Source organism: Megascapheus bottae, chromosome 36 (genome assembly GCF_031878675.1).
Source record: "Megascapheus bottae isolate mThoBot1 chromosome 36, mThoBot2.hap1, whole genome shotgun sequence".
NCBI lineage: Eukaryota > Metazoa > Chordata > Mammalia > Rodentia > Geomyidae > Megascapheus > Megascapheus bottae.
Window position 1 is genome coordinate 1,724,650 of NC_143544.1, and position 15,233 is coordinate 1,739,882.

General features: G+C 46.6%; 2 protein-coding genes across 3 annotated transcripts in view; both read right to left on the bottom strand.

Moving 5' to 3' along the window:
* Window positions 1–10,334, bottom strand: part of Snx29 (sorting nexin 29) — a 202,600-nt gene extending 192,266 nt beyond the window's left edge. For both annotated transcript variants that reach the window (XM_090324654.1, XM_090324653.1), the window contains exon 1: window positions 10,199–10,334. In XM_090324654.1, the coding sequence (XP_090180780.1) occupies window positions 10,199–10,205 (7 nt within the window). In that variant the 5' untranslated portion in view covers window positions 10,206–10,334. The remainder of the gene's footprint in view (window positions 1–10,198) is intronic.
* A 1,009-nt stretch (window positions 10,335–11,343) lies between these two features.
* On the bottom strand, window positions 11,344–15,109 carry Tnfrsf17 (TNF receptor superfamily member 17). Its single transcript, XM_090324641.1, has 3 exons — window positions 14,931–15,109; window positions 13,957–14,103; window positions 11,344–11,733 (listed from the first exon to the last, which is right to left on the bottom strand). Exons 1-3 carry the CDS (start codon window positions 15,046–15,048, stop codon window positions 11,459–11,461), a joined length of 540 nt encoding a protein of 179 aa, XP_090180767.1. The 5' UTR covers window positions 15,049–15,109; the 3' UTR covers window positions 11,344–11,458.
* Between the last annotated feature and the right edge of the window lie 124 nt (window positions 15,110–15,233).

Below are 15,233 nucleotides of genomic sequence, written 5' to 3' on the forward strand. Positions count from 1 at the left end.
GCAATTACTTAAGCCTCCTCCTGTAGCAGGAAAATAGTCAGAGATAATAGCAAATGAGCAAGTGTGGCTGTGTGCCAATAAAATTTTATTTACAAAACAGGTGACCAGCCCTGCTTGCCAATCCTTGCTGTGGAAAAAACACCAAAGTGGCAATGTGCAAATATTTTCTATCTCCCCTCATAGTTACAGAAACACCATTCGCTACCATGAGCCACCATTATATAAGTAACCAAGAAACATTCAAGATGAAATTCCCAGTGCCGCAGGTATGGTAAATCAAGCGTGGTGACAGTGTTCTGACAGACATACCTGAAAAACAATGCAGCAGCATATGCCAAAAGCAAAACCAAAAAACTAAACAAAAAAGCTACCTTACTGGTGCCTTGGAAATAAAACTAAGGAGGAAAATGGGAAAGAGAAAATGGGTAGTGACTTCTCTAGTCCCCCTATCTACTAGAAGTGAGTCAGGCACTAATATATCCACTGCTCCCTTCAACTTCCATTTCCTGGTGAGGAAATTAAAAGTCAGAAATCTGCCCCAGTTTTTCAACAATGAGTTGAATCCAGGATACCCACATCCAAAGCTTTTTCCACCTCAACCTAGTGATGTCGGAGCATAGCATCTCAGGCCTTTCACTGCAGTGTCCTAGGAGATGGATCAGCGTACATCCCTCAAGCACAAACACAGCTGCTGTGTCATGGCAAATAAAGTTTTATTGGAATGCAGCCCTGCCCTTCCACTGCCTGTGGCTACTCTCCTCAGTACAATGGCAGAGATGAATACTTGGTTGGAGCGGAGGCCTTTTGGCCCCTTGCAGACTGCCAATGCAGACCTAGGAAATCACAAATGCAAGGTGCCATCTTTTGCTACTAGGGCAGACAGGCTAAATAACTGTAGCACGAATTTGGCAGGATGTTATGCTTCCTTTTTTTAAAAATAATTGTGGAGAAGAGAAGGAATGGGGATAAATGCTATAATGAGGGTAGAAACATCAATTCAAGTGCAGACTCCATGCAATCATGCAGACTGCATCCGCAAGCTTGGAACAAAGACAGAAGTACAATAGCTAACCATCTAAATATTTGATGTGCTAGGGAGGAATATTTATAGATATGCTCTGTGTTTTCACAAATGTCTTTAATGTTATTTTGGTTTGAGCTTCTTTTTTAACTTGTAGGAAGAAACCAGATTCTAAGATCCACATAAAGATAAAGGAAATGGGACCAGGTGCTGGTGGCTCACACCTGGATCACAGTTCAAAGCCAGCCGAGGCAGGAAAGGCTGTGAGACTCTTCTCTCTAAAACCAGGTGTGGAGACATGGCCCAAAGTGATAAAGAGGTATCCTTGAGTGAAAAAGCTCATGGACAGCATCCAGGTCCTGAGGTCAAGCCCCATTACTGACCCAAAAAAAGAAAGAGAGAGAGAGAAAGAGAGAAAGGGGGGAGGGAGGGGGAAACAGGATAGGAGTAAACAAGGCACCCTTCACAGAGGAAGCAGGTGCCTGCTTCCAGCAAGGCATTGATCAGGTGGGCAGAGGAAACACTCTTACCAGACCTCTTTGGGACTCCTGAAATAGCAAGAAATCATCTCCAGTGGGCTTCAAACTGCTCCAATCCCACCCTGACTGGCTTTCCCATATCAGTAAAAGGCACTTCTCAGCCTTTCAGCTGCTCAGGAGCAAATCCTAGCAAACTTTCCCATTAATACACTGTATAGTCCCATGATGCTCTAATCAGTTTAATCAGCTCCTGCCACATTCAACTGAAAAGAGCCTTGGCTCAATTTGCCCCTCTACAGCCCTTACCTTAATGAGAGAGGATACATCAAACTGCTATGCAATAGACATTTGCTGAATGGTAAGCGCTGAGTTTATGCCAGTATCTGCTGCCCCTGGAGCCCTGCCTTTACTAGTGTTTTAAACTAGCACAACTGCTTTGGGAGAGGGAGAGAGAAAAGGAAGGGAAGAGAAGAGAAGGAAGGAGGGAAGGGAGGAAGGGAAGGAAGGCAAGCAATAATCCTTCTGGGAAATCACCCCAATGACACAATCCAAAGGAAGGAAGAGTAACTTGCACAAGTTCATAGGAAGGAAGGAGGAGGGAGGAGGAAAGAGAGGAAGAATGAAGGAGGAAGTAAGGAAGGTAAATTTGATCTCCAAGTCAGTCCCAAAACTGTGCTCCAAGTGGGAAGGATTCACAGTGGATTGTGCAGCTCTCAACATGATCAATACAGAGGGCATGGGGCAATGTGATCAGGCAGTGCCCTGAGACAACAGAGGAAAGGCAAGACAAAGCTTCTATGATGACCAAACTACCTCAGCCCTGATGGGAATCCGCTTTGTTCTCATAACTCAATATTGCTCCCTTCGCTAGGCCCACTGACTACCCTTCTTCCTGAGGATTTTCTGGAACTTCTCCAGCCCAAGTCTCCAACTCAGACTCTTAAGCTACATATGAAAGCTCACTCCCCCACCCCATCCCCAGGTGAGAGGCACCTGAGCTCCTAGCAAACAAGGCAGGAGACTTGCTCAAACAATAGATTCCTAGACCTGCCAGACCTGCACCTTTCCAAACTCTTTGAACCCTCAACTCCCTAACCTTTACCCTAATTAAGCCTCTTGATGGCAGCCCCTGCTGCCATGATGCCATGCCTCTGTCTCCTGACTCTCCTCAGGTGAAACATGGCATCCACTTCAACTCTCCATTAGAGCTGATCTGTGGAAATTATTCCCCGCTCTTTATTCTAATACCCTCTTGACTCAGTTTCCTAACAAGCCCTGTCCTGATTCTCAGAGTTTCTTCCTGTCTTCCTCATCGGGATCCTTCCTAGTTGCTTTTCTCCTGATCCCCCCATGCAATTTTATTTAGCTCCACAGATTTAATGTACATGTGCAGCCACACTTTTTTTGCATCAGAGCAAATCATTATCTCCCCTGAGAACCAACTTCTATCCCCCTTGGGATGCTAGCACCCCCACTGTGAAAGCCTGACCTATATTTAGACAAGATGATGGCAGGATTTCAGGTGCTCACCTGTAATTACTGGCACACTGCCGTCATGTAGAATAAAATGTTGGATTCTACTTTCCAAACTTTCAGAGTGCTGAGTCTGACTTCCTGTTGTCAGCTGCACAGTGCATAGCAACACAGGGGCAGGGGTGGTCAGAGAAACAGGCCTTAGCTGTAGATGGCATGGGGTATTTACACAGACCAGGATTCCCCCTTCCCCTTTCTCCAGGAAAAAGGAGCATTAGCAGTGTGGCATTTCTGCTTTGAACGAAGACCACAATTCTTTTTACATCCATTTGTTTCAGCTGATTTTTTTTTTTTTGGTCAGTCATGAGGCTTGAACTCAAGGCCTGGATGCTGTCCCTGAGCTTGAGCATTTTTGCTCAAGGCTAACATTCTAGCACCACTTCTGATTTTCTGGAGATAAGAGTCTTCTGGACTTTCCTGCCCAGACTGTCTTCGAACCATGATCTTCAGATCTGAGCCCCCTGAGTAGATAGATTATAGGTCTGAGCCACTGGTGCCCGGCTCTCAGATGATTCTTTATTCCAAGTACAAGTCACTGCTGGAGAGGACCCAATCAAAGCTAAGGAGAACACTGGACCCTCCACAGACCAGAAAAGTAAAAAAAAAAAAAAAAAAAAAAAAAAAAAAAGTTAAGGGCCTAATGATAGAGTGCTTGCCTAGCATACATGAAGCCCTGGGTTTGATTCCTTGTTACCACATACACAGAAAAAGCTGGAAAGTGGTGTTGTTGCTCAAGGGGTAGAGCACTAGTCTTAAGAAAACCCAAGGACAGTGCGTAGGCCCTGAGTTCAAGCCTCAGGACTGGCAAAAAAAAAAAAAAAAAGCACAAATATCAGGGAAATGAATTACCCACTAGGCTCAAAGCTCTGATCTATCTAGCTCTGGGAATTTGTCTGGGAATTTCTACCTTTAGCCAGGGGTTTCAGTGACTTCTAGGTGAGAAGAGCTCAGGAGAGAGAAACGGCTGATGGAAAAGAAGTATCTAGTACCTTCCAGGACAGTTTGACAACGGAACAGAAGTGACTTTCTGGCCTTCTTAATTCTGCCTTTCCAGTAAAAGGAAGAGCATTATCTGGAAATCAGAATTCCTCAGCTTGAAGAGCCTGGTGATCAAGCACTGCTACCTCCTTAGGAAAACCATCCACCCTAGTCTCTATATAGTCTCTCTATATAGGCATATATAGTCTATATATACCTATATAGGCATGAGTGAATCTGTGTATTTGCTTTAATTTGCATCAAGTTGTATCTTTGATGTCTGATTCTACACTCTGATACTTTTAACAGAACATTAATATTGAGATACAATCACAGTAAGGTACACAAATCCACCCTCTTCTAACATCTTTGTGGTTGTCTATCATGTGACCATACCATACTTGGCTTGCCCACTCCCCTATTAATGGGTCTCTGGTGGCTTTTGATCTCATGGTACCCATTTATCTTGTGGATGCATTACCTAAGGTCATACCACTTCCTGAATATTTTGCACTTCATGTACTCAGTCTTTTTTTTTTTTTTTTTGCCAGTCCTGGGCTTGAGCTCAGGGCCTGAGCACTGTCCTTGGACTTTCTCAAGGCTAGAGCTCTACCACTTGAGCCTCAGCACTACTTCCGGCTTTTTTCTATGTATGTGGTACCGAGGAATCGAACTCGGGTCTTCATGCATGCTTGGCAAGCACTTTAACCACTAGGCCAAACTCCCGGCCCCATGTACTCAGTCTTGAACCCACCTGACCTTTACTCCTCTCAAACATTTTTAACTCAAGAATCAGCAGATTCTGTCAATCAATAAGATATACAAGGAACAAAAAACACTAAAGCTACACCAAAAGGTAATCAGCAAAACTCCTCAAAGAATAAATATATAGGATTATTTCCCTCATGAAAAATTGCAAGGGAGTAGGGAGAAATGAAAAGGGAACTTTCAGTTAAAACTTTTTTTTTTTTTGGTGGGGGGCAGAAGTTTGGCCTAGAGGTAGAGTGCTTGCCTAGCATGTACAAAGACCTGAGTTCGATTCCTCAGTACCACATACATAGAAAAAGCCAGAAGTGGTGCTGCAGCTCAAGTGGTAGAGCCTTAGCCTTGAGAAAGGCCAAGGACAGTGTTCAGGCCCTGAGTTCAAGCCCCACGACTGGCAAAAAAGAAAATGTTAAGGCAGCCAGGCATGATGATACGTGCATGCAATCCCAGCTACCCAGAAGGCACAGATAGGAGGATCATGGTTCAAAGTCAGCCCAAGTAAAAATAACTAGTCTAAAAAGGACTCAAGATGTGACTCAAGAAGTAGAGTATAGGGGGAGGGAAAATGGGAGAAAAATATGGGAAGGCGTAACAATGTTCAAGAAGTAATATACCCACTACCCGATGAATGCAATTATAACCCCTCTATACATCACCCCAACAATAAAATAAAACAAAATAAATACTCATTTAGGAAGTGTGAGTCCCCAAGATCACATACCTATACAAAAAAAAAAGAACATTTTATAAAAATCACATCAAGAAAGAGGCAGAGGCAAGAAGATTTTTTTTTTTGCTAGTAGTGAGGCTTGAACTCAGGGCCTGAGCACTGTCCTTAGGCTTTTTCAAGGCTAGAGCTCTACCTCTTAAGCCACAGCACCACTTACAGTCTTTTCTATGTATGTAGTACCAAGGAATCGAATCCTGGTCTTCCTGCATGCTAGGCAAGCACTCTATCAGTAGGTCAAACTCTCAGCCATAGAAGATTTTGAGTTCCAGGCCAAGCCAAAGTGCTTGCCTAAGTCTGGCGCGGTGGCTCACACCTGTAATCCTAGCTACTCAGGAGGCTAAGATCTGAGGATCAAAATTCAAAGCCAGCCAGTGTACAAAAGGACCTGAGACCCTTATCTCCAATTAACCTCTAGAAAATGGGAAGTGGGACTTGGCTCAAGGGTACGGTGGTAGCCATGAGCTGAAGACCTCAAGGACAATGCCCAGGCTGAGATCAAGCCCCACAACCCACAAAAAAAAAGTGCTTGCTTAACATGCACAAGGCCCACAGTTCAATCTCTACTACCCTAAAGCAGAAGGGGGAGTAAAGGAAAGAACTCACAGAATGGGAGACGAACTTTATAAATACCCAAACAGGGGCCGGGAGTTTGGCCTAGTGGTTAAAGTGCTTGCCTAGCATGCATGAAGACCCGGGTTCGATTCCTTGGTACCACATACATAGCAAAAAGCCAGAAGTGGTGCTGAGGTTCAAGTGGTAGAGCCCTAGCCTTGAGAAAGTCCAAGGACAGTGCTCAAGCCCTGAGCTCAAGCCCAGAACTGGCAAAAAATAAATAAATAAATAAATACCCAAACAGAGGACCTGAAATTATATAGAATTATTATAGCTCAACAATAAAAAGATCAGCAATCCAATTAAAACCTGGACAAAAATCTGATCAGACGTTCTCCAAACATGTATAATTGGTCAATAGGCAAAAATAATGACACTTGGTATCACTAGTTATTAGGAAAATGCAAATTTAAAAAACCACCAAGAAATGTCACTTCACACCCACTAGAATGTCTATTACCAAGGACTGTTGGAAATAGAAGAAACTCCAATCCTACATACTGCCATGGGGCTGGAAAATGCTGCAGCTACTTTAAAAACTGTCTGACACTATTCCTCAAATGTCTAAATAAAGTTACCACACAGCCCAGCAATTCCTCTCTTAGCTATGTTAGCCAAGAGAAATGAAAACAGATGCCCACACAAAGGCTTATGTGTGAACCTTCACAGTATTATTCCTCAGAGCCAAATAATCCAAAAGTCAGTCAGCTGATGCTCAGATAAACAAGACATGCAATATCCATTCAATAGAGGATCACAAAAAAGAATGATAAGCTCTGGGTGGGTAACTTACATCTGCAATCAAGCTAGTGGGGAGGCTGAGATAGGAGACTGCAGTGCAAGGCCAATTAGCACTCTGTAACTTTAGAGCCTCAAGTTTTGAAAATACACTATACAACTAAATTACAAGGCAATCATGGAAAATTGAACATTAATGGCTAGTTGATATCCTCAAGGAATTATTAGTTATGTCCTATATGTGGGTCATGGGGCTTTTTCTATGTATGTGGTATCCAGGAATGGAACCTGGGTCTTCATGCATGCTAGGCAAGCACTCTACCACTAAGCCAAACTCCCGGCCCACTAATGTTTTTGTTATTTTCTTAATCAAAATTTAAAACTTCTTAGGGAGTTTGGCCTAGTGGTTAAAGTGCTTGCCTAGCATGCATGAAGACCCGGGTTCGATTCCTCGGTACCACATACATAGAAAAAAGCCGGAAGTGGTGCTGAGGCTCAAGTGGTGGAGCTCTAGCCTTGAGAAAGTCCAAGGACAGTGCTCAGGCCCTGAGCTCAAACCCAGGACTGGCAAAAAAAAAAAAAAACTTCTTGAGGATAAGGTGGTAGCCTTGGGCCAAAGAGCTCAGGGACAGCACCCAGGCCAAGTTCAAGTGGCAGAGCGCTAGCCTTGAGAACAAAGAGAGAGGCTAAAGGACAGAGCTCAGGCCCCAAGTTCAGGCCCCTGCAACTGACAAAAAAATCAATTACAGCAGAATGTTTAACTCTAGTGTCAGCATTTATTCCAAACTGTATCACCTCATAGACACTAGCCATACCTTTGTTGTGCTGTCACTAATGTTCCATGACCCAGAAACCTTCATGAAAGACCAATAATTGCTTTGTTACCAAAAGGTATGCTATCTCCCAGGAAACACCCTTCACCAGGAATTCCACAAACCTTGATCTTAAATAGCAAAATATATGAAGCCAGGTACGTATGGCTCACACCACCTGAGATATGAGGATAATGGTTCAAAGCCAGTCCAGCAAAAAAGTCTGAGGGGTTTTTTTTGTTTTTGTTTCCTTTTTGTTGGTCATGGGGCTTGAACTCTGGGCCTAGGTGTTGCCCCTGAGCTCTTCAGCTCAAGGGCTCCACTCTACCACTTGAGCCACACCGCATGCTACTTCAGGTTTCCTGGTAGTTAACTGGACTTTAGTGCCCAGGCTGGCTTTGAACCAGGATCCTCAGATCTCAGCCTCCTGAGTAACTAAGATTACACGCATGAGCCATCAGTACCTTGCTTAATGACTTTTTTTGTTTTTGGGGTTTTGTTGTTGTTGTTTTGCCAGTCCTGGGCTTGAGCTCAGGGACTGAGCTCTGTCCTTGAGATTTCTCAAGGCTAGAACTCTACCACTTGAGACTCAGCACCACTTCCAGCTTTTTTCTATGTATGTGGTACTGAGGAATCAAACCTGGGTCTTCATGCATGCTAGGCAAAACCCTCAGCTCCTTTTAATGACTTTTTTGTTTGTGTATGTGGTACTGTTGAATTGAACCCAGGACCTCATGCGTGCTAGGCAAACACTACCACTAAACAACAATCCTAGCCCCCTTTTTCTCACTTTTAATGTCAATTTATCACAGTTCCTGTTACATATGTAATACAGATGCTGGCCCTCTGTGAGATTTCTTTTTTTTTTTGCCAGTCCTGGGCTTGGGCTCAGGGCCTGAGCACTGTCCTTAGACTTTCTCAAGGCTAGAGCTCTACCACTTGAGCCTCAGCACCACTTCCAGCTTTTTTACTATGTATGTGGGGTACCGAGGAATGAAACCCAGGTCTTCGTGCATGCTAGGCAAGCACTCTACCAGCAGGCCAAACTCCTAGCCCCTCTGTGAGATTTCTTATCTCCAATTAACCACCAAAAGATCCTAAGTGGTGCTAGGATTCAAGTAGTATAGCACTAGCCCTGAGGTGAAAAAGTTCAGGGACAGCCAGGGGCCAGGAAGGAGCTCATGCTTATAACCCTGGCTACTCAGGAGGGTGAGATTTGAGGATCGTGGTTCAATGTCTGCCCTGGCACAAAAGTCCCTAAGACTCTTATCTCCAATTAACCCCCAGAAAACCGGGAATGGTGAAAATGGTGCTGTGGCTCAAAGTAGTAGAGCCCTAGCCTTGAGCTGAAGAGCTTAGGGGCAGCATCCAAGTCCCTGAGATCAATCACCATGACCCACAACAAAAACCAACCAACAAACAAAGAATTCAGGGACAGGACTTAGGCTCCGAGTTCAAGCCCCAGTACCAGCACACGCACGTGCTTGAACATGCATACATTCACACACACACAAAGCTAAAGACAAAACGCATATAATTTCTTTTTTAAAGATCCACAGATACAATATAAAAGTTTAAAAATGCAAAGAAACATATTCCTTTGCTTTGCCCCTGCCTTCCAAGACCAGCTAGGTGGAAGAGGTTGAAGACCTCTGGGGTGCGAGGGTGCTGGAAGGGAAGACTGTAAAGAAGCAATTGCATAGGGAGAGCAAAACAGGCTCCAGAAGGGTAGGTGGAGTGCTCTTAAGTGCATCCAGATCCAGAGTCCGGGGCCAGCAAGGAGGCTGCCTGGTCACGCCCATCCCCACATCCAACAGCCTGGGATGACTGAGCATCCCAGCACCCCCAGGACCCTTGGCCAGGAGGCAGGGAGGGCTGAGGGCAAGGACTAAACTTGAGAAGCACTGAGGACAGGCTGCGCACGCGCCTCCGCTGCCAAGCCCACCTCCCGGCAGGCAGGACGGGGCAGGGTCAAGTGACAAGTCCCAGTCCCGGGTGGCCTCGGCGTGGAGCCAGAAGAGCAGGGCTCCAGGACCGGCCACAAAGATGTCCGAGGAGATCTAGGAGGAAAAAAATGAAAGGGGCCGGGGACGACTAAAACCCGCGGCGCGAGCGGGAAGGGAAGCCGCCGGCGCTCAGCTCCGCACTGGGGCACGGGGTGCGGGGAGTGACAGGGACCCTCGGGCCGGGCGGCTGGGGAAGCCAGGCGGGCGTCGAGGGACCGGGGGCTGCAGCCGTGCCGAGCTGACAAAGGTCCTGGGGTCAGCAGACTGAGCGCGGCGGGGACGCGGCCGGGCGGGGGCCGGCGGGCGGCTGCAGGACCAGGGCCCGGCGCGGACCGCGGGTGCGGCCGGGAGGGTCTGGGATGAGGAGGACGAGCCCGGGGCGAGGGGTCGAGGGGGGTGCCGGGGTCCGCGGACCGGCCGGGCGCCCGGAGACCCCACCCCCCCCACCCACCCCCGAGTGTGCAAGGGCAGCGGCCGGAGCCGGGACGGCTGGGGCAGATGACAGCGGCGGGGCCGCCACTCACCACTCATGATGTCCCTCCCGGAGCCGGTGCCCGCACCGTGGTGGTGCCCGCGCCGCGGTGGAAACCCGCGCCGTGCCGCCGTCGCCGCCACAGCCGCCGCCGCCTCCTCAGCGTCTGCCGCCGCCGAGCTGCACCCAGGCCGAGAGACAGCGCTCCCGCCCGGCCCCGCCCCGCCTGCCCGCCCGCTGGGCCCGCCCCGGAAGTGAACGCCGCCAGCACCCGCCCCCTGACCCGGAACGTAAACGTCCCAGCCGGCCGGCCCGCCCCGAAAGCATGCGGGTGCACGCTCCTCCTGCGCCCTCCTCATCCCCGTGCGGTTACACACTTACGTGTACGCCAGGACGCGCACGAGGCCTGCGACAGCCGCGTCCTGCACACCGAGCCGGCCTGGCTCACGCTGAGCGTCTCCGTGCTCCTTCCACCGGCAATCGAGGAAAGCCCAGGGCTGGACCTGAGCGCTTTGCCTAGCATGTGCGAAGGCCTGAGCTCAAGCCCCCCTACTGCAGAGCCCAGGACCAAACCCACAGAAGCGAGGCGATGCTGGCTCAGGCCTGTATTTCTGCCTCCCCAGGAGGCGGAGATTTGAACACGACAGTTCAAAGCCAGCCCAGGCACAAGTCTATGAGACCCTTAGTCTCCAGAGGTGAGGGCCGGGAGTGTGGCCTAGTGGTTAAAGTGCTTGTCTAGCATGCATGAAGACCCGGGTTCGATTCCTCAGTACCCCACATACATAGAAAAAAGCCCGAAATGGTGCTGAGGCTCAAGTGGTAGAGCTCTAGCCTTGAGAAAGTCCAAGGACAGTGTTCAGGCCCTGAGTTCAAGTCCAGGACTGGCAAAAAAAAAAAAGAAATGGGAGAACTCAGGGCCTGATAGTTTCCTTGGTGTTTTGTTTTGCTTTGCTTTTTTTTCAGAGTCAAGAATTTAATCATGAAAATGAGATAAAGAATATTAACACCATTCTGAGCACTGCATCAAGAAAGATCAATGAAAATATTAAATATTCATACTTAAGACTTTTTCATTCAGAAAATAAACCAGAGTTTTCCCAACAGAAAAAAAAAATTTAATTATGAAATCAAAGAACTTTCCACAGTTAAGATCTGGACAATACAACAGAGAAATACCCCTAATATATATATATATATATATATATATATATATAGCTTCTACAGTTGAAGGACAAAAAGCTCTCTTGGCACTTGATATAACAGTCATCCTAAAGGGAACTGAGGCGTCCTGCTTGATGGTCATGAAGTTTGCTTATATAGCAGACACTGGTTTCTCCATAACTGCCACACCTGCAGTAGATGACAGACTCCAGCAGTCACCATCAGTCTTCGTGGTGACCAGAGCCGTTGCACCTTCCTCTGTGGCTGGGAGGGGAAAGCCATGGTCAGAGTCTGCTTTTGCTTTGCTCCTGGTACATTCTTCACAAGTACATTCTTCCACCGTGTAGCCCAGGCTCCTCGGGAAAATGGCATCATCACGAGGCTTGCTGTTCAGGTCGGCCTCAGCCACATCCAGCAGCACTGATCCTGATGATACATAAGAAAAAAACCCTGAACCTTCCAGGAGTGTAGCCTAATGGTAGAGTGCTTGCCTAGCATGCACAAAGACCCAGGTTCAATTCCTCAGTACCACAGATACAGAAAAATCTGGAAGTGACTCTGTGGCTCAAGTGACAGAGCACCAGCCTTGGGAAAAAAAAGTGTCCAAGGACAGTACCCAGGCCCCGAGTCAAGTCTCAGGACTGGCCAAAAAAAACGAAAAACAACAACAAAAAAAACCCTGAACCTTGACCTTCAAGGTGGGGGATGGGAGTGGGAGCGGCAAGGTCCTTGGTAGTCTCTGCAGTACACATGAGGGCTCAAAGCATAGCAAGATGGAGAAAGATTGAATCCTACACTGGGGTCATCGGCTAACAGACCCTTTGCCCTGGGGACTCCTGGCTGGTGTGGGTATGCACGGTGTTAAGTATTTGTTGATGTTGACTGCACTTAAAAGCAAGAGACACCAGGCACTGACAGCTCATTCCTGTAATCCTAGCTACTCAGGAAGCTGCAAACTGAGGATGACGTCAGCCTGCCTTTCCCCACAAAAAAAAAAAATTTGAGATACTGCTAATTAACTTCCAGCAAAAAAGCTGGAAATGAAGGTATAACTCAAATGGTACAGCATTAGTCTTGAGCCAAAACCTGAGCCCCAGTAGTGACAGACATTCTTACATATGTACATACATATAAGTCAAAAGACTCCAGACAGCAATCTAGACTGGACTCTTAAAAAGAACAACACAATGTAGCCACATCAAAGGGACCTGGGAACAAATGGCTAGCATCCAGCACAGTTGTCACCTGCAGGGGCCAAGACTCCCCTGTTGGTAAGCCACCACCTGTCCTAGAACATGCCTTTGCCCTCTTCATGGCCTTTTCAGGCACTGAGGTTTTTACTTTATGTAAAAAATGTGAAGTGACAGTGCCCCTTCCCCCAAATCACCTGTGGAGCCAAGTTGACTCCAGGAATCAAGTTGCTTCCTTACAGGTTGTTTTATCAATTTTTGACGAGCCCATAAGAAAGGGTCCTCCGTAATTTCCCTTGGTGCCCCTGAGAAGGAATAGTTTTCTGTTTCCCAACATTGTACATCCTAAAAGTCTCACTTAGAGCCATTCTAGAAATCAGCCAGGCCCAGGAAGGAAAACCCAGATCTCACTCAAATGTAGCATCTACAGAAGCTGGACACGTAGAAACAGTACAAAGGTTTTCAGGGGCAGGGGATAGGAAACAGAGCTAAGGGTGGCAGGATGCAGTGTGGCAGAGACAGGATGAAGAAATCGGGAGATCTACTGTAAATTAGGCATAGATTTCAAGGACCCTCACCACCAAACTCAAAGGGAACTGTGTGTGTGTATAGAAAAATATGTTCATTTGCTTGATTTCAGTAACTATTTCACCAGATATATATAATCAAAACATGTTGTCTGGTATTAGCAAATCACACTTGTAATCCTAGCTACACACAAGCCAGCCTGGGGAAGAAAAGGCAATGAGATTCATCTCTAATTAAGCACAAAAAAAAGAATTAATAAGTGGGGCAGGGAATGTTGCCTACTGGTAGAGTGTTTGCCCAGCATACAAGATGCCCTTGATTTGATTCCCTGGTACTACATACAAAGAAAATACCAGAAGTGGCTCTGTGCTCAAGTGGCAGAGCACTAACCATAAGCAAAAAGTGTCCAAGGATAGTGCCCAGGCCCTGAGTTCAAGCCCCAGGACAGGCACACACACACACACACACACACACACACACACACACACACACACACACACACACAAAGCCAGAAGTGGAGCAGAGGCTCAAGTGGTACAGCACTAGCCTTGAGCAAAATTACTCAGGTATAGAGCCCAGGCTCTGAGTCCAAACCTCAGAACTAGCATGTATATACACATACACATCACATATATACACACACCATAAACACACACACACACATGCACATATACAGTACACACAGTGTTTTCCAAGAAACTCAGTGCTTCAGTGGAGGAATCAGAAAGAGAAGAGCTAGACACAGATGACATCTAACCAGGAAGGAATTCACAGTAGCATGGAGACAGATGGCTTACTCTCAATGAGCCACGGACACACTTGAAAGTGTCATAACCCAACAAAAGAGACAATGTTAAAAAAAGAAAGGGAACTGAAACTTGCAATTACCACCTCTCAGAAATAGATTTTGAAGCTTCACCATCAGACCAACCTGTGTTTTTGAATTCCTCCTCCAGTGGTTTTGAGCTCATCTTCTTTAACAAGAACATTAACATGAAACCTGCCAAGAAAACTATCAAGCTGAGGCTCAGACAGGTCCAGAGAACTGCATTGCTGTCTTTTGCTGAATCAGTCATGCCTTTATTAAAAGAATGTCAGAGAGATAATGTGCCGTTAGTATAATATCTACATCAAGTAGAAATGATGTGACATCCAGTTCCCCTAATTCAGCGGTGATTTCTGAATTTGAAATTCCACTTCATTAAAAAGAGCTGATAGAAATTTCTGTCTCCCGGGCTGCGAGTGTGGCCTAGTGGTAGAGTGCTCACCTAGCATGCATGAAGCCTTGGGTTCAATTCCTCAGTACCACTTACACAGAAAAACTGGCACTGAGGCTCAAGTGCCAGAGTGCTAGACTTGAGCAAAAAGTGTCGCAGAGTGCTAGACTTGAGCAAAAAGTGTCGCAGGACAGTGCTCAAGCCCTGAATTTAAGCCCCAGGACTGGCAAAATAATAATGGTAAATTTCAATCTCCAGCAGCGCTCAAACAAGCAGAGTTCTATTCTGAATCCCTTGTTCCTGCAGACATTTAAATCAATACACTGAACTGGATGCCAGTGGCTCACACCTATGATCCTCGAAACTTAGGAGGCTGAGAGCTGAGGATCATAACTCCAAGCAAGAAAAGCCAATTTATCTCCAATCAACCACCCAAAAGCAGGAAGTAGGAGTGTCAGCCTTGAGTGAACAAAGCTAAGAGACAGCACCCAAGCCTTAAATGTTCGTATTAGTACTGTATGCATGCACGAGTACATACACACATACACATAAATACTTCATGCACTCAGGCATACACACACACACCCCTTTATTTCCCCTTTTGATTCAGGGAAGCTTCACCACCTCCCCTGCTGCTTAATCTGTAAATATACCTCAGAACAATAAGAAAGGATGCTGTCTTACGTACTTGCATTGCAGTATGGCTGACACGTCGCAGGAGGGGCCTTGGAGCATCGAAGGTGACAGGGTTTGCAAGTATACAGCAGGTTGTCAAAATACTCGCTTTGGAAGCACTGTTGAGCCATCTGGAGCTGGATGGCAAAAAATAAAAAAATAAAAAAAAAAAGTAAAGACAGCAGGGAAGAACAAGGAAATTCTCAGCAAAACTTTCCCAGCCCGTGTGGTTGCAGCAGCTAGGAAGTAGAGACAAAAGGAAGAACTTGACACAGCAGATTGTGTTGGTTCTTAGGGGGCATCCTCACTGTGGCGA